Source organism: Physella acuta, unplaced genomic scaffold (assembly GCF_028476545.2).
Source record: "Physella acuta isolate Inbredline_101_S28 unplaced genomic scaffold, ASM2847654v3 ptg001000l, whole genome shotgun sequence".
NCBI classification, from domain to species: domain Eukaryota; kingdom Metazoa; phylum Mollusca; class Gastropoda; family Physidae; genus Physella; species Physella acuta.
In genome coordinates this window covers 225,012-252,318 of record NW_026732517.1, presented here as the reverse complement: position 1 = coordinate 252,318, position 27,307 = coordinate 225,012, and the positions used below count along the sequence as shown (strand labels likewise).

Genomic DNA, 27,307 nt, shown 5'->3' with positions numbered 1-27,307 from the left:
TTAACTTGTGGATGTAAATGTACCAACATCTTAATCAATCTTGCTTTGACCAGGGTTCGGTAATTATTCTTAAGGTGATGATCAATAGATGACGTCACGAAGCTGGGGGAAGAGCTCTAACGTGTGTGACTTATTGTGACGATGGGGGGGGGGGGGGGGAGATGCGTGAAGTAGGACAACTCCCGAAAAGCCAACGTATGCGTCATTTCTGCTCAAACAATCTAACGAGTAACTGCGTTCAGGTGTTGTATAGTGATGGACAAACTTTAAGACGGCATAAGGTTTAGAGTAGACACAATTTAAAGATTAGGTCTAGAGTAGACACAATTTAAAGACGGCATTAGATCTCTATTGGAGAAACCTTTAAGTTGGCATTAATCTAGAATGTTGTTACTTGCCTAAACAACAAACCCCCAAACAACGCATAATCAACAAACTCAATACTCATCTACCTCCCCCACCTACTAGAATAACCAGCTTATGTAGATTTTTTTTCCTATGCTAGGATTTTAACTTGATTTGAAAGTATGACATGTGTCATTTGGACAACGGAGCTTTTAGATGACAATAATGATAATGGTCGTTGACATGTCATTAATAATTTGTATGAAAAGGTCTGTGTTTCGATACCCAAACCCTAACTCTCAAGGTTGCATGCGTGCATTAAAATGGAGCTGACATAAAAAGTGGCGGGACTTAACTTTTCGTGAATGTTTTTTTTTTCGCATTAGTGGCGGGGCTTGCCAGGAAAAGACCCGTAAAGTTTTTTTTTACTTTATGTGTTGGTGGGGGGGGGGGGGGGAGAGGCCATTTATAGCACAACTTAAGTAACACAAAACTCGTTTCTGTGGTGCAGTCACATTCATACTGGACAAAGCTGGTTAACTCTGTAAAACCTTCTACTTCCTCTACTTGTGCAGTACAACTTGAGTTAGACAAAAAAATTATTTCAGCAAGTCAGCACAAAACACTTGAGGTCGCCACACCTTGCACAATAGATAACACTTGACAGTCAAGTTCTCCTCTCTTCATTATGTCAACAGCCGTTTTAACTCAATCTCCTACCCCTCTTTCTCCCTCAGCACTATAGAAACTTTTTTAAATGGATGTACTCTAATCCTAAGATATATATATATATATATATATATATATATATATATATATATATATATATATATATATATATATATATATATATATATATATATATATATATATATATATATATATATATATATATATATATACTTGTATATAAACTTATATATACATGTAGGCCTATATACATATGTTGATCCATATATGTATATATATCTAATATATAAAGCTCAGTTCTGTAACGTGTGGCAAAAAAAAAAAAGTTTGTCGTTGACACTTCTACGGATTTAAGTGTTAGATTTTTTATCGTGCTCAGAGTCTAAATGTACGAGTCGAAAAATTACCATTGAAAGTCTTTAAAAACAATTTTCATTCTATTTACTTAGAAGAATAATTTTCAATTATGAACGCGACATAAAATTTTTAAAAAGTGTATCGACGTTTATAAAATTTCTAAAATTGTGTAGGAAATGTATTGACTGCAAAGTTACTTCCCTTTAATGAAAAATAAATCCTTAAGAAGAGAGAATTAACATTTTATTACTTTGTTTTTGGTGTTAAGAAAAAAAAAATAATTACACAATTAGCGGGGATTGATTAAGTGCAATGTCGTTAGGTATTTTTAACACTGCCTTTTATTTATTCTATACACTGAACATACTGTTCAATAATTATTATTTTTTTTTTTAATCAATAACATTTAATAAGCCAGGTCCTACAAATCATATACGTTTATTTCTTTCCATTTACGGATAAGCTTGGAGTATTATCATTTTTGTTCACTAAATTGAAACAGGCGCGTCCGCCGGCGCCCCTGCACGGTTTGATTTGGCACCCTGGGCTATCATGTGAGCGCTATGCTGCATAATTTTGTTTTAAACAGTGCGATAGACTATGGATAAGAAAGGTTACTATAGTCTTTAAGTGAATCAAATCCGGGCGTCCTCCGGCACCCCGACAGGGTGCTATTTGGCGCCCCGGGCCTTCCGGTGTACGCTATGGTATCTACGTTCGCGTGAGTTCAAAAGACTATAAATAAGTTATGCACTATAGGCGTTTACTAAGTTCAATCAGGCGGTGACGTCATGGTGCGTCCTCTGGCGCCCAGACAGGGTGCTTTTTGGGGTCCCGGGCCTCCCGTGTTCGGTTTCGCGCCTACGTTCATTAAAGTGAGTGCAAAAGACTATGAATAAGTTGGGGTACTATAGTCGTTTATTAAGTTGAAGTAGGCGATTCAGCACCGTGAGCACTTTGCGTTTATATTCGCGTTAGTGTTTTCTTTGTGTTTAGGTTGGGTTTGCGTTAGTGGTTGCGTTTTGATTTGGTTCGTTTTTGTTCTTTCTTTTTTCGTTTTCGTTTGTGTTTTATTTTCATTGGGTTTGTGTTTGTATTTGTGTTTGAGGTTGGTTTTGCGTTTGGATTTGGTTTGTTTTCGTTTGTTTTTCTATTGTGTTTTTTTTTCTTTGGGTTTGTGGTTGGTTTTGCGTTTGTATTTGGTTTGTTTTCGTTTGCTTTTTCGTTTGTTTTTTTCTTTGGGTTTGTGTTTGTGTTTGTGGTTGGTTTTGCGTTTGTATTTGGTTTGTTTTCGTTTGTTTTTTCGTTTGTGTTTTTTTCTTTGGGTTTGTGGTTGGTTTTGCATTTGGATTTGGTTTGTTTTCGTTTGCTTTTTCGTTTTTTTTTTTCTTTGTGTTCGTATTGGTGTTTGTGGTTGTGGTTGGGTTAGTTGTTAGGTTTTTGTTTTCGTTTGTATTTGTAATTGTGTTAGCTTTATGTTTGCGTTTTGTTGTTTTGGTTTTGGTTTGGGTGTGCAATGCCGGGTTTATGATGATTACTAAACACACAGGTAATGGTCTTTAACAGAAAGGTTTTTCACAGAAGCCAGAGCAGGGCCTGGCCGGGACGGCTAGTATATATATATAATGTAAACGAACATGTACTTCTACTCATAATTGACATATGTATGTATGTATGTATGTATGTATGTATGTATCTATGTATCTATGTATCTATGTATCTATGTATGTATATGACTTTCGTCTGTAAATGACAGTGCCCTCCCCTAGATGTGTACATCCTACATCACCAGAACCACAGAACTAACATCATTAGCCGACACTCGTAAAGCTGGGAGAGAACTCTGAGTGAATTACGTAATCAGACGAGTCGAGTGCCAAACTGATCTCATTTTGTGCGTGTGGACATCCCCGGTGGTCAATCTGTTTACCCCGCTGGGAGGGGACGGGGGAGACGCAGTCCTGTAGATCTGACACATGTGTTAAATATATGATGGTCATGTTTGTTTGATTACACATACGTGTTGTAGAGTTTGAACACATACAACACGCAATCGGCGGGGGGCAGCACGCACTCTGTCATCGGAGTGTTTTTGAACATATTACCCATATATATATATATATATATATATATATATATATATATATATATATATATATATATATATATATATATATATATATATATATATATATATATATATATCAGTGGCGTAGCGAGGTCGGGTGTCACCCCCCCCCCCCCCCCAGAGGCGTAGGGACACTTCCCGGGGACAAACTTTCAAGTTTTCGATTTGCACACCCCCCCTCAAACTTTCGATTTGCACCGCCACCCCCCCCCCCCTCAAGTTTTTCTCTATATATTTTGCTATTTTTTGCCTTGGTGTCACCCCCCCTAAATGGTGTCACCCGGTGCGGTCCGCACCCCCGCACCCCCCTCGCTACGCCCCTGATATATATATAGTTCTAACTCTTCCCCCCCCCTTTCCACACCCCCCGCCCCCCCCCCCCCCCCCGCCAACCACACACAAACACACACACGCAACCCATGGCATACAAATATTTTGTTAAACGTGAAAAATTATTTCTAATGTTTTTCCACCATTTTCTTTAACAAACAATCACCTGTAACAATAATTAACCTAAAACCTAACCTTACTCCTAATATAAAGAGTTTCTGTACCGTTAAAGTTTACATCATCGATTTTTTAAACGTCTGCACGATATCTTAAAACTCGAACATTCTTCGTTCTATTAGTTTTTGTTGGCTAATTATAATTCTACTTATGTCTGTATTATGTAACGTCAGAATTAATTGAATTTTTTGTCTAACAATTAATTGTGACGTCATCACACACACAGAATTATAATGGGTGCCTTGTTCCGACACAGAGCTGTTGTCTTAGACAATATACAGGCTTTATATGACTTATAACAAGTCGTGGGTTTAGACAATATAAAGGCTTTATATGACTTAAAATTATAAAAAGTGGATTGAGATTTTTTTTTTTTTACAATTAATTTTTAAAAATCATAGGTGTTGTGATAAATATGTCATAGATTGGCTTTATCACAGGGTCCTTGTGACATATGACATGTCATCAATTGACCTAATGACAGTAAACATGTCATTGAATGACATAATGACACTAAAGATAACGCTGAACTGAATCAATCGACGTGTATTGAGTTGCCCTAGATCGGGAATCTCCGTAACCTGACAAAGACAGTGCTGTTCCATAGAATATTCTAATTTTATGAAAGCCAATTCAGTTCTTTATTGATATTTTATTAAACAGGCACATCAAGCTGCCAAATAAACGCTTCTTGTGATCAAGTTTTGAGATAAACAAACTGATAGGGAAAAAAGTGGGAAAGTGTATCGTCTGATCTGGGCAGGCGGGGTTGCAGTTGTCTGTTGATTTACGACTTTGATGTCGTCCGTTTGTCGAAAAAGTCGAGTCACGTGGTGTTGATGTCGTCCGTTTGTCGAACCAGTAAAGTCACGTGGTGATTGAAGTTGTGGTAGATTGAGACGAGATGAAATTTTGTTTTCTTCTAGGTGGTTGGTGAGATCACATGACCTTGACCTCTGCTTGAAAGGTTAAATATAGGATGATTTCGCGTAAGACATTTGTTTTGTTTCAGGTTTGTTTCGTTAAACCCATATGCGTTTTCAGCAAATTAACTTTTTAAGTTCGGAGTTTTTGTCCTGTAGCTCCCAGCCTTAAGGGTGTGGCAGGCAGAGAAAAAGATGAAAAACTAAAAGGTAAACAAAACAAGACAAACGGTGTAAAAACAACGTGAATGCTAGAAACTAAGATGTATCATCGCTAGCTTACAGACATGTCACTTACATACATACACATCACTTACATACATACACATCACTTTCAGACACATCGCTTACATACAGACACATTATTAACATACAGACACATTATGAATATACAGACACATCACTTACATACAGACACACCACTTACATACAGAAACATCACTTACATACAGACACACCACTTACATACAGACACATCACTTACATGCAGACACACCACTTACATAAACATCACTTACATAAAGACACATTATTAACATACAGACACATTATTAACATACAGACACACCACTTACATACATACACACCACTAACATACAGACACACCACTTACATACAGACACACTACTTACATACAGACACATCACTTACATACAGACACACCACTTACATACAGACACATTATTTACATACAGACACATCACTTACATACAGACACATCACTTACATACAGACACACCGCTTACATACAGACACATCACTTACATACAGACACATCTTTAACATACAGACACATCACTTACATGCAGACACATCACTTACATGCAGACACAACACTTACATACAGACACACCACTTACATACAGACACATCACTTACATACAGACACATCACTTACATGCAGACACATCACTTACATACATACACATCACTTACATACAGACACACCGCTTACATACAGACACATCACTTACATGCAGACACATCACTTACATACAGACACATCACTTACATACATACACATCACTTACATACAGACACACCACTTACATACAGACACATCACTTACATACAGACACACCACTTACATACAGACACATCACTTACATACAGACACATCACTTACATATAGAAACATTACTTACAGACACATCACTTACATACAGACACATCACTTACATACAAACACATCACTTACATATAGACACATTATTAACATGCAGACACATAACTTACATAGAGATCATTCGTACAAAAATATCACATCACTAACACCTATTTCTCTCAATTTTTATTAAACTTTACTTAACAGTTTATCTAATCCCCCTCAATTACTATTCCCCTGACCACCTCCCCCCCCCCCCACATACACCATTACTATTCACCTAGCTACCCGTATATTTGAACGAACCCACGTGAAACGGGTTTCGTATCTAATTATTTCCACACGACACAAATGTTAATTATAATCAAACAACTCTCAGCCCCATCTGTCATCCAGTTTAACAAGACATGTTTAACAACCATGTTTAACAAGACAGGTTTAACAAGACATGTTTAACAAGACAGGTTCAACAAGACAGGTTCAACAAGACAGGTTTAACAAGACAGGTTTAACAAGACATGTTTAACAAGACAGGTTTAACAAGACATGTTTAACAAGACAGGTTTAACAAGACAGGTTTAACAAGACAGGTTTAACAAGATAGGTTTAACAAGACAGGTTTAACAAGATAGGTTTAACAAGACATGTTTAACAAGACAGGTTTAACAAGACATGTTTAACAAGACAGGTTTAACAGCTAGTTCAACCAGTAACTGGCGAATTTTTGTTTTGATTTTTGATTTATATTTTGGCACTCCAGCCAAACTTTTATTTTGAAAAAAAATAATTAAAAACCATAGAAATTAAAACTCGTTAATAAGATTTTTAAAAAACCTTCATACATTTTAGCTAAGATTTCTTTTTAATTATAAAAACGATTACTTTAATTATCTCTGGATTGAAATTAATCCGGTTTCTTTCTTAAAATTCTATAATTGAAAATGTCATTTAAAACGTTTAGAAATAATTTTCTCATCTCTTATATTAGATAGCTGTTTTTTGTTGTGTTTTTTCGGTTCCAATTCCTGCATAGGTTGTAGGTTGTAAATAATGAGTGGTCATTGTTTTGATCGAATTCCTACATAGGTTGTAGGTTGTAAATAATGAGTGGTCATTGTTTTGATCGAATTCCTGCATAGGTTGTAGGTTGTAAATAATGAGTGGTCATTGTTTTGATCGAATTCCTGCATAGGTTGTAGGTTGTAAATAATGAGTGGTCATTGTTTTGATCGAATTCCTGCATAGGTTGTAGGTTGTAAATAATGAGTGGTCATTGTTTTGATCGAATTCCTGCATAGGTTGTAGGTTGTAAATAATGAGTGGTCATTGTTTTGATCGAATTCCTGCATAGGTTGTAGGTTGTAAATAATGAGTGGTCATTGTTTTGATCGAATTCCTGCATAGGTTGTAGGTTGTAAATAATGAGTGGTCATTGATTTGATCGAATTCCTACATGGGTTGTAGATTCCAGATATTGAGTAGACCTGTTCTACATGTCTGTCCTATTTATCATATTTTAACGGGAATCTTACTATCGGATTTTAATCAAACCCAGGCTAAGACTAATTTGATACGCACAGACAGACACACATACATACACTGATCACTATCTTCGCCCTGTCCGCATTTTTTTTGTCGCCCCGTTCACTCGTTAATCCACTGACGCGGATTATCCCATGCTAATGGATTAAGCTCGCATGTAAATTGATTGTAAAAAGATTATGCTGTCTGTTACAATGAACTTTTAATGAGATTTTCCACCATGAAACTTTTTACATACATTTCTATTTGACCTTGGTCTCTCGTGGTATGTTTTAATTCTTTTTTTTTGTCTGACGTGGCCATTGGGTCGAAACACTTGATGTTGGATTTGTTTTGGTGACCAGAAAGATGCGCATTTTTCTGTGTGCGTATTTTTATGTGTGCGCATTTTTCTTTATTAACTACTATAATGCTGTTTTTTTTTTGCGTGCATTGTATACTTTCGTATCTAATAGTTTATCATCAGACTAACATCATACTAACATCAGACTAACATCAGACTCATATAAGACAAACATCAGACTAACACCAGACTAACAACGCTGCTAATAAATGTGACTTGTCGTTATTTTCCGACTTTTGACATCAATCGTCTCCATACAATAACTGACCCATCATGTATTGTTTACGTCCTGGGCAGTATCGATCGATCCTAGTATGAAGAAGATAACGTTAATTGACCAGAATCGATTTTTGTTCTCGTGTTCTGTTTTTTCATGTCTTGATTACTGGGTGTAGGACGCCATCCCTTGTTCAACCGTGTCGTGTTACTGCCTGCAATAAAGTATACACATATTTTACTCGCCTCCCCCCCCCCACCACCACCGCACTATATTGTCTGCCCCCCCCCCCCCCCCCTCCCCCACTCACATATGTACACCATAGCATAACAAGGCTACCTATATATTATGCACATAATTTATTTTATAGTACCCTATCAACCTCCGCCCTACACACACAACACGACCACCAATATATTACGCACATTTTTATACTATCCCCTCCCGCGCGCACAAAATATTATCATTTTTCACAAGACTTTAAACTTTGACCTAGCTTCCCACCCACCCCCCACCCCGCCCTTCCATTACACAATTTATTACTCTGTCTCTATCCCAACCGTTTGAAAACAGTTTAGAACATGTTACAGGTTTGATGCGGCGCCTTTTATGACTCCCTAACCTAGCCTCCCCCTCACCCCCCCCCACCCTCTTCTTCTGCCTGAGTATCCCTGTGGTAGTTGACCTGGATGACCTTGACCTATGCGACATTCAACAAATGGCTGGATTAAAGGCCAATTTCTGAATCATTAATTTTTAAGTCGCTCAATTGGGGGTAGGGGGTGACATTAGGAGCGTGGGGCTGTTAGGCTTCTTTGTGGTACAGTGGCCAGTGGCAGACTTGTCTTTGGTGTCAGTGACAGACTTGTCAGTTTGCGTCAGTGAGACTTGTCAGTGACAGACGTGGCGTCAGTGGCGTCAGTGACAGATGACGTCAGTTACAGACTTGTCAGACGACACATGTCAGTGACAGATTAGTCAGTGACAGACTTGTAATTGACAGACTAGTTATTGTGGTGTGTGTTAGACGCGTGACAGAATAACAAAAATACTTTCATGTGGTAAATAATCAAGTAGTGCCATTAACCGCAGGTGCTCATGTTTACGTTAATAAAATCATGCAATGACAACATTCCAATCTCCCCAGTATGAATAGAAGACAGCAGTAAAAGTGCCGCTACGGTACCGCGGACCCGTCTAATTCAAGCATACACGTCAGATAAGCCTTGCTTGGTTATCGCAAATAGGTTAGGCTTCTAATCTTTTCATTTAGCGATCAGAAAGTCATAAAAAGCCATTACATGGACCAAGGTTCCAGATTTATCGGTGGTAATTTCTTTAGATCGGCGTAGATTGTATGTGTTGTTCTTTGGTTTGTAGCGTCGCTGACTTAGTTTAAGTGGGCGGTGGCCGAGGGGAAGAGACCTAGTATGATAACCCGCGGACAGGTGTACGATCTAGCTAAGAGTTTGTTGTTCCTGTGTATCTAACCTTAGACAGGGGGTGGGGGTGTTATGTGCTAGCAACAGGCTACATTCGTAGTTCTTTAGCCTCTAACCTAAGTCGACACTTTAGTCTCAAACCTAATAGTCGACACTTTAAACTTAAACCCAGGCATCCATTTCTTTAGCCTTCAAACCCAGGCTACCAATCTTGAACCTAATCCCAGAGAAACAATACTCTTACCTTACACCTTCACAGCGCTACTGCATGCGTCAATAGATCTATAACTTACCAATTACTCTAGACCAAACTAGCTGCTACACAAAGGCATACTTTTCCTTATTGACTATGTAAGTAATTGGACACCAGCGACAACGTAAATACAGCTACAACAACCACATCTCTCTTGGTGTGGTGGCGCCTGGCTCAGTAGTCGAGCTGTAGGTTGAGAAACTAGGCGGGTTAATTGGACCGAATTACTGCAGTAGGGTCAACAACAGGGGTCAGCGTTAAGGGGTCAATAACAGGGATCGTCACAACAAGGGTCAAATAGGGCGTAGCAGGAACCAGAACCAGAGATCTATCTATATACTACTAAAAGTCAAGTTTGTTTACATGTTTGAATATTTATTTTTTTGTTTTTTTGGTTTTTTTTTTTTGTTTGTTTGTTTATTTGGCTGATTGACTATCTCGCATGGTTGCACTCATCGTGGAAAGCTGTAAAATAGTATGTAGGTAGAGAAAAATTTTTGTTTTAAGACAGACTGTTAATCACAAATTTATTTAAAGACGTTAATTAATTTATTGATTTATTCATACGCAGAGTAACCCATTTTTTTTAAAAAGATTTGAAAAGCCACTAGACTCGGCGGGACCGTGACGTCACAGGTTTTTGTTTACTCTTTAGTACAATAAAATGGCGGCGTCTATCGAAGAAAATTGTGTTCCCATTCACAAGTTTAACGCGTTCTAAATCTAATTTTCTGTGGGTCATAACTTTAACAATACGTCCGTTTGCTGTATTTATTACGTTCCAACACTTATATCAATTTTAAACTGTCTTTTTTCATTTAGTTTTACAATAAATTTCTCTAGATCTAAAGATCAGCTGTCGAAGGAAAGTTATGAATCTAGCCTAGATCTAGATCTAGCCTAGATCTAGGTCACTAGACTCAATGTAAATTCTAGATCTAGACTTAATGTAAATTCTACATCTAGAATCTATTTCGGGCCTTAATTATTTTATATAAATCTTTGTTTAGCTTCAATGATCATCTAATTCGATAATACATGGGAATTTTTTGTTATCTAGGTACTATATCTAGATATAGTAGGATTACTCACTAACTTGGAGGCGTGGTCGGCTGCTAACAACAATATGGCGTACGGACCGGACGCAAGACTTCCGACCAATTTTAGGCCATGTTTACCACGAGCAAAATGGCGGGTGTTCACATTATTTAAACATGGTATAGGTGGCCAGGGCTAGATATGCCAGAAAAGCATTTTAAAATTTGCTTTGGAGAATGAAAGCTAAATTTTAAAGTCAGTGTCATAAACATTAATAGAACTTTTTTTTTTCTTAAGCCCTATATGTGAATGATAAGGTTGACTATCAGGACCTCGCGGGGCACAGGGCAGGTGAAGTAGGGTTCATCTGTTTCTTTGTCCTAAGCAAATGAAGGGATAGTGTGGTCAGAGACATGCTCGGCTGGAATCGTTTTTGTTGTCTGAGACTTGGCGGGACACTGGGCAGGTGAAGTAGAGTTGAGTAGGTCACCTGTGACGTCAGTATATGAAATCGTTGTTTTCGGTGTTTTTAAAAGATAAAAAACATATTTTTGAATGTGGGGTCTGTTTTTTGTGACGATAAGTGACACTGCAGTAGCGTAGCGAGGAGGGGGGGGGGGCGGGAGGGGAGGCGGGGGGGGGGTGAATGGGAGGCGGGGGGGGGGAAGGGGAGGCGGGGGGGGGGGGGGTAAGGGGAGGCGGGGGGAGGTGGAGGGGGAAAGGGGGGAGGGGGAAAGGGGGGGGGACATATGTTGGGGCGCCAAAATGGTTTGGAAAAATAAATTGAAAGGTTGAGGGGGGTTCAAATGGAAAGTTTGAGTGGGGGGGGGGGGGTGCACATCAAAAGTTTGAGGGGGGGGGGGTTGAAAATCGAAATCTTGGTGGGGGGGAGGGGTTCAAATCGAAAAGTTTGTCCCCGGGCGCCGGGAAGGGTCGCTATGCCTCTGAGTGACAGACGTGATGTTTTTTGTTGGATGACCCCCGAAGCCCACAGTTATCCAACGGATGACGGGTATTCTAGTATACTACTAAAAGTCAAGTTTGTTTACATGTTTGAATATTTATTTTTTTGTTTGTTTGTTTGTTTGCCTGATTGACTATTACTCATGGTTGCACTCATCGTGGAAAGCTGTAAAATAGTATGTAGGTAGAGAAAAAATTTTGTTTTAAGACAGACTGTTAATCACAAATTTATTTAAAGACGTTAATTAATTTATTGATTTATTCATTGTTAAATTAACCGTATTTTTTAAAAAATGTTAATACTTTGAATAAACTTTGTGGGGATAGTGACGTCCCTTGATGTGTTTACTTTTTTGGTACAATAAAAATGGCGGACTCCATCATAGACTTTGTGGCCCATTCAAAAGTTTAACGCGTTACAAAGCTAATTTTCTGCCGGCTATAACTTAAACAATACGTCCGTTTGCTGTATTTATTACGTTCCAACACTTATATCAATTTTCAACTGTCTTTTTCATTTAGTTTTACGATAAATTTCTCTAGATCTAAAGATCAGCTGTCGAAGGAAAGTTATGAAGCTAGCCTAGATCTAGATCTATCTAGATCTAGCCTAGATGTAGGTCACTAGACTCAATGTAAATTCTAGATCTAGACTTAATGTAAATTCTACATCTAGAATCTATTTCAGGCCTTAATTATTTTATATAAATCTTTGTTTGGCTAATTTAAGATAAAATTTAATTTGAAAGTTACTATTACTAGACTTAGATCTAGATCTATGCGCGGAGACTCAAAAGTATAGTATAAAAATTCATTGACGACACGAGTAAATAGCTAAGCTGGTAGCGTAGTCGGCTCTCATGCAGGTGGCACGGGTTCTAGACCAATATGTCGATGAAATTTTTTTTTCAATTTTTTTTTTTTTTTAGATGTGAATGATAAAGTTGCCTATCTGAACTTGGCAAGATACAGGGCAGGTGAAGTAGAGTTCATCTGTTTCTTTGTCCTAAGCATATGAAAGGATAGTGTGGTCAGAGACATGCTCGGCTGGAATCGTTTTTTAAACGATAAATACATGTTGTCTGAGACTTGGCGGGACACTGGGCAGGTGAAGTAGAGTTGAGTAGGTCACATGTGACGTCAGTATATGAAGGGATAGTCCGAAATCGGTGTTTTCGGTGTTTTTAAAAGATAAAAAACATATTTTTGAATGTGGGGTCTGTTTTTTGTGACGATAAGTGACACTGCAGTAGCGTAGCGAGGAGGGGGGGGGGGACGGTAGGGGAGAGAGGCGGGGGGGGGAGGGGAGGCGGGGGGGGGGAAGGGGAGGCGGGGGGAGGTGGATGGGGGAAGGGGGGGGGCGGGGGGGGACATATGTTGGGGCGCCAAAATGGTTTGGAAAAATAAATTGAAAGGTTGAGGGGGGTTCAAATCGAAAGTTTGAGTGGGGGGGGGGTGCACATCAAAAGTTTGAGGGGGGGGGGGGTTCAAATCGAAATCTTGCGGGGGGGGGGGGGGTTCAAATCGAAAACTTTGTCTCCGGGCGCCGGGAAGGGTCGCTCTGCCTCTGAGTGACAGACGTGATGTTTTTTTATTGATGACCCCCGAAACCCACAGTTATCCAACGGATGACGGGTATTCTAGTTAACTTTAAAAATGTGTCACGTCCTTTACCAAGTGATCGTGCGTAGATGAATGTAAAGATAGAAATCCTTTGGTGTCAAATGAGAATCACATTCATGAAATAGGACACGAATAGTGTCACTTCTATGAAGTATAAAGCGCACCCCGATGAACCGTTAGATACTGAACACGTGTAGCAGGGATGTGTAGTTTAGTTTTGTTGAGAGTAACCCAAGCGTGCTGTGTCATTAGAACACGTCACCCTATGGTGTAAACACGTGTGGCTACCAGACTTCATTCAAAAGTTGGAACAAGTTTCTCTAGACTTGATTTTTGTGACAAACACTTTCGATACTAACTGATGTCTTGATGTCTTGCCATAAAGCTACACCAAGGTTATTTTCATAGACCATGATATAAATTTACAATCATAGGCGGATAAGGGGTGCAGGGGAACTAACAATTCCATAGGATGTTAATATATATGTATATATGCCTTATATATGCCTTATATGCCTTATATGCCTTTTTATATTTATATATAGATAGATAGATATAGATATATCTTAATGTCTATCGTACTCAGAAATATAAGTTTGAGCCATAGATGTACATGAAATCTTTTATCAGACAGCCTATGGGTGGACATATAAAATCTTAAAGCCCCCATTAAGTGAAGTACATCTGTAGAGCTCTCAAGCTGAAGCGACACCCAGGCTTGTGGCTGATGTAGAATATATGCCATGGCCACAGAGGGGAGGTCTCAATAGAAACTGAGATGACATATCAAGGCTGGTCTGGGGGTGGGGAGCGGTGGGGGTTGGACCAGGTGGACACGCCTCTCCCTTATAACTGTGTGGATATGTTGTAGAATGTAGATCATAGCACCAGTGCCGGCATATGTAGATCACAGCACCAGTGCCGGCATGTGTAGTTAACCTCTTGTCATTAAAAGCTTCTAACCTGTTGAATTTTAAAGATGCACTTTGCCCTTCTGTCTCCATAGACCCCACCCACAAGTCCAACTTCATCGACCTTCTTCTCTCGACCCCATCACATCACCCACATACCCTGTTCCTCATACTTTACTGCAATCGCAAGGCGACCGAATCATTAACTGTGCACAAGTCACTAACTTTGTCTTCGTATCCTTGGTATGTCAACACTACACAGGGAGATAACTGTGTAGATATGTTGAAGTTAAAGCAAAGTTAAGAAATCATTTTAAAGTCAAATTTTAAGTCATAAATCAAAATAAAGTCCTGTGTATAAACGTAAAAGACATCTTGGAATTTTTATTTTTCGTATTTTAAACAATCGAGTTACATAGTTAAATTTTCTCTGGTCAGATATGCTGGAAATTCACGTTTTTCAAAGAAGTTTTTCATTGCTATAAATAGACGCAGCGAGGAAGGAATGTTTTCAATGGGATTTTATGAAGTTTTTCATCATCAGTTGATGTTTTCTATCGCGCCGTCTCGGGTCATTGGTCGCAGTGGTGGATGAATGGATAACTTGAGGGTGGATGAATGGATAACCGTGGGGTGGGTTGTATAGATAACTGCGTTATGTTTTGCAGGCTTTAGCCTATAGAAATGTGTTATTTTTTTTTTGCGTGCGGATTTGGCATGGTGCGTGCCTAGGACCTAAGTTTTTATTAGCTGGTCACGTGATTAGGGCTGCTAGCTTGGGCCTGGGTCCCTCGGGCCGTGTTTGGTTAGGCTTACGGTACGGGTTCCATCATGTTACGGGTTCCGTCATGTTACGGGTTCCGTTATGTTATGTTAAGGGTTCCGTCATGTTACGGGTTCCGTCATGTTATGGGTTCCGTCATGTTATGGGTTCCGTCATGTTACGGGTTCCGTCATGTTATGGGTTCCGTCATGTTATGTTAAGGGTTCCGTCATGTTACGGGTTCCGTCATGTTACGGGTTCCGTCATGTTACGGGTTCCGTCATGTTACGGGTTCCGTCATGTTATGGGTTCCGTCATGTTACGGGTTCCGTCATGTTACGGGTTCCGTCATGTTACGGGTTCCGTCATGTTATGGGTTCCGTCATGTTACGGGTTCCGTCATGTTATGGGTTCCGTCATGTTACGGGTTCCGTCATGTTACGGGTTCCGTCATGTTACGGGTTCCGTCATGTTACGGGTTCCGTCATGTTATGGGTTCCGTCATGTTACGGGTTCCGTCATGTTACGGGTTCCGTCATGTTACGGGTTCCGTCATGTTATGGGTTCCGTCATGTTATGTTACGGGTTCCGTCATGTTACGGGTTCCGTCATGTTACGGGTTCCGTCATGTTACGGGTTCCGTCATGTTATGGGTTCCGTCATGTTATGGGTTCCGTCATGTTACGGGTTCCGTCATGTTACGGGTTCCGTCATGTTACGGGTTCCGTCATGTTACGGGTTCCGTCATGTTATGGGTTCCGTCATGTTACGGGTTCCGTCATGTTACGGGTTCCGTCATGTTATGTTAAGGGTTCCGTCATGTTACGGGTTCCGTCATGTTATGGGTTCCGTCATGTTATGGGTTCCGTCATGTTATGTTAAGGGTTCCGTCATGTTACGGGTTCCGTCATGTTACGGGTTCCGTCATGTTACGGGTTCCGTCATGTTACGGGTTCCGTCATGTTATGGGTTCCGTCATGTTACGGGTTCCGTCATGTTACGGGTTCCGTCATGTTACGGGTTCCGTCATGTTATGGGTTCCGTCATGTTACGGGTTCCGTCATGTTATGGGTTCCGTCATGTTACGGGTTCCGTCATGTTACGGGTTCCGTCATGTTACGGGTTCCGTCATGTTACGGGTTCCGTCATGTTATGGGTTCCGTCATGTTACGGGTTCCGTCATGTTACGGGTTCCGTCATGTTACGGGTTCCGTCATGTTATGGGTTCCGTCATGTTATGTTACGGGTTCCGTCATGTTACGGGTTCCGTCATGTTACGGGTTCCGTCATGTTACGGGTTCCGTCATGTTATGGGTTCCGTCATGTTATGGGTTCCGTCATGTTACGGGTTCCGTCATGTTACGGGTTCCGTCATGTTACGGGTTCCGTCATGTTACGGGTTCCGTCATGTTATGGGTTCCGTCATGTTACGGGTTCCGTCATGTTACGGGTTCCGTCATGTTACGGGTTCCGTCATGTTATGGGTTCCGTCATGTTACGGGTTCCGTCATGTTACGGGTTCCGTCATGTTACGGGTTCCGTCATGTTATGGGTTCCGTCATGTTACGGGTTCCGTCATGTTACGGGTTCCGTTATGTTAAGTGATTTGTGTGTTGATGTAACCGACGTGTGACATATGTGACAGTATGTTGACATTTATAACGTTATGAATGACAGATTTATGACATATATGATAAGTGTATGATCTGATTTGTAATAATATGTATCTGGAGATAAAGGGTGATGGGGGGGGGGGGGGGTGGTGGGGTAAAAAGACACGACACACAAGCGGAACCTGTCTGTGGACAACTCTAACGGTTCCATAGTTTTGGTGAAGACACGCCCACTTGAAGCAAACAAAGACAGTCGCTGTGTGGACACGTTGGACTAGGATGTGTAAGACAGGGAAGTTATGAACACACGGGAACAATGGGCTTGTGTGTATGGTGTCACTGAACATGTGTATGGTGTCACTGAACATTTGTATGGTGTCATGGAATATTTGTATGGTGTCATGGAACATTTGTATGGTGTCTAAATCCTCCACCATATTCTCAATTAAGAAAGAAGAAGAAGATAGAACATTTGTATGGTGTCAATGAACATGTGTATGGTGTCATGGAACTTTTGTATGGTGTCTTGGAACATTTGTATTGTTTCGTTATACATTGTATAGTATCATTTCTATGGTGTCGTTATACATTGTGGTGTTATTTGTATGGTGTCGTTATACATTATGTTGTGTTATTTGTATGGTGTCGTTATATAATGTGGTGCCATTGAACATTTGTAGATAGCATCTTTATAATAAATAAATCATCTATAGATATCACCTTAACATTTGGATAATACAAAATATAATGTAGAATTCGCTTTTATATGATTCTTTTATTTTTTTTAAAACATTAACAGTAAAAAATAATAACATTATTATGTTAATATTGTATGTTGAGAATATGACGTCACGTTGGCTAAAGCAGCGTGACTTGACTGGACCATCTATAAATAGCCCGTTGTTGCAGCATTATGATGATTGAGCCATATTACACCGTCATGTCGAAATCACGCGTAAAATCCTGTGTGAAATAATTTTTTTGGATATTTCAAAATGTGTGTTAGAGCTTTGTAACTTCGGTTCAAGGGGGGGGGGGTTGTCGACAAGATTATTTGAGTAAATAAACACGTTTTGACGAGATCTAGATCTATATTTTGTTACGAAAATACTCCGTATTTCATATTTGAAATTGTAGAAATTACATTTTAAAATTCACGTATTACAAGGTTTGGTGGGGGGGGGGGGGGGGGGGTTATCAAGTTCTATAGCTCTACTTTGCTCCATTTTTAATAAGGTGATTTAACTTTTCTTATAACTCTGATGACAACACAAGAATAGCTAATGTTTAATCAAATTGAACATTAATTAAAAGTCTTTTAAATATATTTTGAATGGTCGATAACAAAAGGGGAGATAACTAGATGCTATCGATTACTTGATCGATCAGTAGGTTTGATCAACAAGGTACTAATTGTTTTAAAAATGTGTATATCAATTTACTACCATAAAGAGAGTGCTACGATAAATAAGGCAATAATTGTTTTTAAATGTATCTATCGACTTACTATAATAAAAAATATGTTACTAATTGAGATAAAAATATATTTTCCGACTTGAACTTCTGTTACTTATGTGCCAGAAAATACGCGGCAAAGTCTTACTACAATATTTTATTCATTCCATTAAAAATATAAGTGTTTTTATAAAACTCGCACCAAAAATAGAAAATAAAGAAATTTCCTTTGGCTAAAATAGAAAATGTAAAACCGTTTGTCCCAAAGTGCATTCAATCTATTTCTTGAATGACAAACGCTTTCATGGGAAAAGTAAATATATGTTTATTTTATTTATACAAGCTTTTGAAATGATCTCTTTATTATGAAGACTTTTAACGTATCGTATTTCATATAAATAAAATGGTCCAAGTGACTTGAATTTCTGGATGAAAATTATTTAAAGAGTTTTAAACGGCCCCGAAGTCGACCATTACTTTAATGCAAAAAAAAAAAAAAAAAATAGAAATTAGCAGATTACTTAATAACAGTGACGGAGTGGTCTAGCGGTAGAGAGCTGGAGTGCTAACCCGTAAGCCTCGAGTTCGAATCCGGGTTCAAGTCAGTATACCGTCCCTGAGTCCACCCAACTCTGATGGGTACCTAACTCACGTTAGGGAAAGTAAAGGCGGCTGGGCATAGTGCTGACCACACTATCTCTTCATATGCCGAGGTCACAGAAACAAGTGAACTCTACTTCACTTGCCCCATAGACCGTCAGGTTTGAAAGGGAAACTTTACTTACTTTACTTTAATAACAGTGGGGTTGTTTTTGTGTGTTTTTTTTTGGGGGGGGGAGGGGGGGGAGTTAGTTGGACCGGTGATGTGCCAATCAGAAGGGCGATTATTTTTAGAAATTGAGAACCGCTCTCTATGTCGCAATGATGATGCCTTTACGTCACACGTAATTCCCCCGCAAACCAATTGGCTGATTATAAATAGAACCACGAATAATCCCGGCCAATGACAGCGGCAAGAAAATGATGGACCAAGAAATGATGACACTCTGACAATCCCTTTGTGAGGTCAAGCTTTCTTCTGTTATTGTGAGCAGACTATAAATAGCCCCACGCGCGGCTCAGTTCAAAACAGTTGTTGGTCGCTCGACCAGCATTCGGAACGTGTTGACTTTAAGGTTAGCTCATCCATAGTAGTGTTTTCTACACAGGCCTACAGTAAGTTGTTTTTTTTTAATTTAAAAACTGTGTACATGTGTGTACATATTATCCTGTTTCGTTTCTTCTAGTTACCGTATTCTAATTTTATTCATATTGTTTTCATTTAAAACAGTTACAATTGTCTGTGGGTTTTTTTTTTTTTTGCTTTTAGTAAATACTAGCAGAATATACATGAAATTTTCAATAAAATGTCAGTATACAAATATGGACGTTTGAGAAAATATAAATAACCTTAACTAACCATAATCTCAACCGTAAATGTAAACGTTTAGTAAATACTGACATGTTTGGTGTAACTTTTCACACGGGACATTTACAAATTACAATGTGTACTGAAGTTGAACGACACTAGTTTTCAGTACTAGAAATATAATTTCGCAATTTCCTTTAAGGACTAAAATAATAGTTTTATTCAAGTTCTAAAAATAAATTGAAAAATAAATGTCGAAATTGCCAGAAGTTTTGCGATTTGAAATTGTCGAGGTGAAGAGGTCAAGAAGTTGCCGTCTTAAGTGTCTAGTTAAGTAGAGAGGGGGGGGGGGAACTATGTGTTGGGGGGGGGAGGTGGGGAGGAGAGCGAAACATGACGTGTCGCACGTGAGCCACATGACCCGCCCTGACCCCACGCGCCCTCACACTTTGACACTTTCGCTTGTCAATATATTTGGCCGTAGGTCGTGTCAATGTATAGTGTCCACGTTCAGCCATCTTGTCTGTCAATGTTTGCCCTCCGGTGTTGTGTAGCTGTCGATGTTGGCTGTCAAATGTGCTCGACCGTCTTGTCATAATTAGTCCTGATTAATCTTTTAGTTCCCTGAGGCCGTGCAGATGGTGTTAATTGCTAATTGATCTGGATTAAGACGGGGAGGTGGGGAGGGAAAGGTTGGGGGACTCATGGTGTAAGAACTATGTTTTTTTATTTCCTTTTTTTTTTACAGATGTAAGTCCCGAGGTTTTAGTAGTGCGGGCCGTCTATGTGAATTACGTTGGTATTGGCCGTCCATGTGAATGTCAGTGGTCACCAGACAGAAACTGTCGAGACCTAAACTAAGTGACGTCAGCCGATAACTTAACCTTTACTTTTTATTTTTGTTTTAAAAACCCTTACCAAACTAAAACAAGCTAAAACCTTCGAATTCATCGTGTGACTGAATGTATAACAATTTAAAATACGTTGTTTTTTTTTATTTTATTTTTTGTTACTTTTTTTTTTTTTTTAAAACCGCGAAAGGTCTCTCTGACTTGTGTTTGGTAACCTTTTAGGCGAGACTGCTCTGATGAGATACATCTGGCTAACTAATGGGTCACATGACCGCGAAACAGATGTACATGTCCCCAGGTCACGTGACGAATTTACATGTCAACTGGTCACATGGTGAAAACGTGGCTCTGGTTGGGTTTCCGGTTCAAAGGTCAAAGTAAAAAAAATAGACACGAACCAGGTTGTGTGTGAGTACCTGTGGGTCCTATGATAACTGAGTTTACACCTGCTGGCCGTCCACAGAGGACAGTCTGGCCGTCCACTTGGGATAGTCTGACCGTCCAGTTGGGATAAGTCTGACCGTCCACTCGCCGTTCTTGACCCGCTAGGGTACATCGAAGATAATGACGTAATAGTTGGTCAATAGAGGAAAAAGTTCCATCCTTTCTATGCCCCCCACCCCCCAAGGTGTAATAACGTCACCCATCATCCGATGCTCCCTGGGTGACAGCTAATATCGATCGTCTCCCAGGTGTTCGTGAAAGGTGTTCGTTAAGGTGTTTATCTAAGCTGTTTATCTAAATGTATTTGGTTCTCGACGTTCGGGAATATTTGACGGGTTTCGTTTAGTTTTCTGTTGTGGAATCTATCAGTCTGGACTGTTGATATGCATACACACACACACACACACACACACACACATATATATATATATATATATATATATATATATATATATATATATATATATATATATATATATATATATATATATATATATATAAGTATATAAAATTTATATTTATATATATATATAAGTATATAAAATGTATTTACGTAGAATGTAAACTATATGATCCCATTGTTTTATTGAATCAGTAACAACGACTATCTTGCACAAGCAACCAACACATTTTTTTTCTCTTTAAACTTCCTTCTCTCCGTCCCTACCATCTGTTTCCGTCCATCTTGACCTCAACCTTGACAACAAAGAGCTCCGTGGGGAGGGAGGGGGGGGGTAATATTTTCGCTGATGTCCCCTTGTCATGTTCTTAGCATTACGCTAAGTAGAGGCTGACAGATTTATTAGCGACACATCGACAGGGTTGCCACACTGGCCGCTTAGATGCTGAATGTGTACACACTTGGGCACGTTTATCTGGCAATGTTGTCATGACAGTTCAGTCCACCGGAAATTTATTAGTGGTTGGATAGAAAGGGCTTTCTAACCACGCCCTGTATCATGGTAAATAAATGAAAGCAATAAAATTATATACATCTCTTCATATGGTGCGTGTGTACAGTCCATTGTAATGCAATGCTCAATCGCAACCTGCATATATTTATAGATTTCGTTCATTCTGTATTTCTAAAATAACCTTGGTGTAATTATGTCTCAAGACATGAGTTTGTATCGAATGTGTTTACATTTTTGTGACAAAAAGCAAGTCTAGAGAAACTTGTTCAGTTAGTATCGAAAGTGTTTGTAACAAAACCCAAGTCTAGAGAAACTTGTTCCAACTTTTGAATGAAGTTTGGCAGATGTTTACACCATAGGGTGGCTTGTTCTAATGACACAGCACGCTTGGGTTACTCTCAACAAAACTAAACTACACATCCCGGCTACAAACCGCGGTGTGTACCAGCTCACGTGTTCGTTATCTTACGGCACATTTACACATACACACACACACACACACACACATATATATATATATATATATATATATATATATATATATATATATATATATATATATATATATATATATATATATATATACATACATATACAAAATATATATTGCTACTTTTGTACTTTTTTTCTCAGATCAGTCTGCGGTAAGATGTAATAAACCAACCATCTACCAGTTTCCACTGTAACTAGTTCACGTCAATCAAATGTCGGCCACGACAACCGCCACCAACACCACCCCCAGCTTGCACAGGAAGAGACCCCTGTCCATCATCGAAGAGCACGACAGCGATGACCACTCGCTGCCAGACAAGTTCCAGGACCACCCCCCGGCCAAAGAGAACCAGGCCCCACCCCGGCGGTCCATCGAGCACTCCCAGAGCCCCACCCCACGGAAGGACAAGCAGGGCAAGACTGGGAATCAGAACATAGTTGCTTCCCCTGGGACTGACCCACGTTCCGGTGCCAGGAATGTCAGCCCAAAAGTTGACCAGTCTAGTCCCAAGTCTCGGCCCTCGCAGTTAAAGACATCAAAACCGCCTGCCCCACCCCGGCCACGTTCTGGCACCAACTCCCCCGTGTCCCCTACCCCAGATGGTAAAGAAACACACTCTAAAAAGAAAAAGGGGAAGAAATCCTTACCCAAACAAAACGAAAGTAGATCAGGGAATAATAGCCCAGTAGGAGCACCCACAAAAACGATTTCGGATACCTCGAATCTTAAGACCTCAACAAATTCTGTTAAAGTCACGGAGTCTAAGAAAAAGAACAGTCATTCCTCTCCTAAAAACTTTCCAGAACCATCCAGAACTATTCAAAATGGCGGACAAGTGTACTTGGATTCCAACCACAACCACGTGCTAAAAATAGTCGGGGACGGGCAGGGTTTAGCGAGAATACGCGAGACGGTGGAACGTCTCAATCTGACGTCATCAGGGACGCCCAACCAATCGTCTTTGACCACCGTGTCTAGTCCTAAATTTAGTCACCGTCTGCGATTGTCTCATAACTCTCGGCCCCTATCCGAAGGCTGCACTTTGGTACCTCCCAGCATTCCCCAAATCACCATCACAACTTCCGGCCCTACCCATCATGCTCCACTCATCGACCCCGAGCAGAGACCCGAGTTAGCTCCAGATAAACAATCAGCCCAAACAAAGAAGCCCCTCCTGTCCAAATACAACTCCTCCAAACACGGAAGTTCCTTGTTCAACCGACGCATCCGTAACGACTCCATCAGTTCAATTTCTGAAGGCGAGCTCAGTGAAGGGGGCGGGGTGGAGAGCGCCGATGAGTCCGGCTACATTCCATCCGACTTGAAACGTCTGCAGGAGACCACAGACAAGCTCCACCTGAGCCCCCGGCGCCCCAGCATCATGCTGTGGCGCCAGAAGTACATCGAGAGCCCCGACTCCCCGAGGGTTAGGACCAACCTGAACGGTGACGCCCCTGACGAGCTGCTGACCAAAGACAGGAAGAAGCGAATCGACGAGGCGCTGGAGTGGCTGAGGAATGAATTGGTGAGTGGTTTGTTGGTTTGTTTCGTTGTCTGGGTCTTTAAACCAGGTTCACTTTTTTTAACTTTGGCTTGTCGTGTTTATGTATCTGTCCCATAGGCTGTTTATTACTATTTCTGGTGTGCTGGTTTGTTTCGTTATGTGGACCAGCTTCACTTTTTATCCATGTTTTTATATTTGACTTTTTATTTTCGAAACTGATTATTCTTTCTTAACGTTTAGTTATACTCGTGATGTGTTTATTTACTTACCACTCAAGAGATTAAGATTACTGTGTTAAAAAGTTACATGTATTGTTATAAGCCAACCTGAACGGATGTGACGTATTCAGACAGCTAAAAATAACTTCACTGTTTACCTCCACAGCAGGAAATGAGAAGCCAGGATCAGATGCTTGCTAGACAGCTGCTGACCATACGACAAGACATTCACCAGGTAGGTCACGTGGTGATGTCACGTGCTAATGTCACATGTCGATGTCACAGGTTGATCCATGCATAAATTAAATTCATTACATAACTGAACGCCTCTCGCACAACGGAACTAGTTTTTCCCATAGATCCCATTTAAATATAAACTTCTTACCCAAAAATAACATCACATGACTATATAAGAAATACAAAAGTTCAGATGATTAAGTTAGTTTGGAATAAAGTGTTCACACCTACGTTTATTAATAGACCTATTAAAAGATACGTTGCTGACATGTAAATAGCATTATCAGCATCTTGGTGTGGGGACTGGGGGAGGGAGAGGGGACCAGTGTTTCTTCCAGACTTTTTCTCCGGGGGGAATGGCACTTGAAATTTTCGGTGGGGGGGGGGGGGGGGGGGCACTGTTAAAAGTATATATTTTCTATATAAATTTCATTTCGTTCGTGGGGGGGGGGGGGGTACAAAATTTTCGGGGGGCTTCCCCCCCCCCCCCCCCCCCCCCCCCCCCCGAAGAGATGCCTGGAAGAAACTCTGGAGGGGACATCAAAATGAAAACGGTGTAGTGAGAAAAATGTTTTGTCCAGTCTAATTTTTAACTGCTGATCCTAAGTTCATGGTAAATCACTTATTGTGTTCATACACCAGGGGTGGGACGAGCGCGACGGAGACGCATAGATAAACAAATATTTTGGTAGTTTAAAACGAAAACAGTTAAAAGCAGTATTAAGGGTGGCGTGACACCGCCCATTAATGAGAGGGGTGACACCCTAATTTATCCTACTGGTCAACACCCGACCTAGTACAGCCCCTGATACTACATGCTTCTGCCATCTTTGTAAACAATACACATTCTAATTTACTGCATTAACTAAGTGAGATTCGGTTCACAACTCGAAGCACTGTTCATAACTGACGCTTGTTTTGGGTAGATTCAGCTTAAAATAGAAATAATCTATCTATCTATATATATAATTCTCTTCTTCGAGCCGTTAGAAAACAAGCTGCAAACGCTATCCCTACCTCCCCACCCCTACATGGTTTTAGTGAGCTGTGTTCACTCTAAATGTTTACAAACAGAGCCAACGATTTTAAACGTAGGGGGGGGGGGAGGGGGGGAAGGAAGGGGGGGGGGGGTTATGGTCCTTAACGAGCTACTTATAGTGTTTTAAAGAAATATTTTCAGTGTCAGCGTTGGTACTGTCGAATTCACAAATTATGAATTATTGAAAATTAGAAACAACTAAATAGCGGCGTATGTTATGCCGCGGGCCGGCTCGTTAAAATATAATTAATACATTCTAAATGTTTTATTGGACTTGTTTCAAATTAAAGTTTCATACTGGTAAAGGGAAGTAACTAAAGAAATAGATTCTACAAACAAAGTTCTAAATTGTCTCCCTTTTAACAATTTTCGTTCTATTCTAGCTGAAGCTGAAAAGATGTACAGAAGAACACCAAGATCTTTTGGATGATTTCCAATCAGAGCTGGAGGATCTGCACGAGTTCTCCTACGTCCTTGACCTTCCCAAGCCCCTCTATGGCAACAACCCCCTCAAACATATTGGCGTCACGCGCCTCAATTTGAGCGCTCGGCGGTTTTCTGCGTGTTGATGTCTGCACAACGCTACGGTGAACTACGTAATCATAATCACGGAGAGTTACGGTGAATTGTGTACACATGGAGAGTTGCGTCAACTGCATACATACGGTGCGGTAAACTGTGTACACACGGAGTTACGGTGAACTGTATACACACGGAGAGTGTTGTGAACTACGGGTGTACGGGTGCGTTTGATGAATGGCATTCTCTATAGCTGTGCTAACAACAACAGTAAACAAATGATGTGCTGGAACTTAGTGAGCCTAGAACTAGATCTACCCCGCTGCATCAGGTTGCGCCCTAAACGTCTGAGAGAATTCTGAGAAAAAGATGAATATGAGGATAAACTGAATGACCTAGAACCATACGGCTACATTATACCACAGTAACAGTACCACACAGCCACACAGAACAACACAGCTACACACTACCACACAGCCACACAGTACAACACAGCCACTCACAGCTACACACTACCACACTGCAATACACACAGCCACATACAACTACACAGTACTACACCGATACACACTACCACACAGCTACACACTAACACACAGCAACACACAACTACACAGTACCACACCGATACACACTGCCACACACAGCTACACACTAACACACAGCTGCACAGTATAACACAGCTAAATTATACCACGGTAAGAATACCCCACAGCTATAAATTACAAAACTGTACCACTCAAAAACTAAATACAAAGCTGAATCCACACAGTAACACAGCTAGACACTAACATACACTACCACACACAACTACACAGTACCACACAGATACACAGTACCACACAGCTACACACTACCACAGCCACACACAACTATACAGTACCACCAGTGTTTCTTCCAGACTTTTTTCTCCGGGGGGGGCACTTGAAATCTTCGGGGGGGCGGTAAACTTTCTTCGGGGGGGGGGGGCGGACACTGCTAAAAGTATACATTTTCTATATAAATTATGTAAATTTCATTTCATTCGGGGGGGCGGTAAAAATTTTTCGGGGGGGCTAAGCCCCCCCCCGAAGAGATGCCTGGAAGAAACTCTGAGTACCACATTGATACACACAGCTACACACTAACACACTGCAACACACAATTACACAGTACCACACTGATACACACTACCACACAGCCACACACTACCACACAGCTACACACTACCACATCACACAACTACACACAGCTACACACTACCACACCGCAACACACAAATACACAGTACCACACCCATACACACTACCACACAACTACACACTAACACACCGCAACACACAACTACACAGTACCACACCCATACACACTACCACACAGCTACACACTACCACACTGCAACACACAACTACACAGTACCACACTGAGACACACAATCACACAGCCACACACAGCTACACACTACCGCACAGCTACACACATC

At 40.4% G+C, this 27,307-nt stretch overlaps 1 protein-coding gene across 2 annotated transcripts in view; it reads left to right on the top strand.

Annotated features, from left to right (window-relative positions):
- Positions 1-26,736, top strand: part of LOC131954463 (serine/arginine repetitive matrix protein 1-like) — a 32,345-nt gene extending 5,609 nt beyond the window's left edge. For both annotated transcript variants that reach the window (XM_059318168.1, XM_059318167.1), the window contains exons 2-4: positions 22,469-23,853; positions 24,217-24,285; positions 25,710-26,736. In XM_059318168.1, the coding sequence (XP_059174151.1) occupies positions 22,540-23,853; positions 24,217-24,285; positions 25,710-25,895 (1,569 nt within the window). In that variant the 5' untranslated portion in view covers positions 22,469-22,539 and the 3' untranslated portion in view covers positions 25,896-26,736. The remainder of the gene's footprint in view (positions 1-22,468; positions 23,854-24,216; positions 24,286-25,709) is intronic.
- The last annotated feature ends 571 nt before the right edge of the window (positions 26,737-27,307 follow it).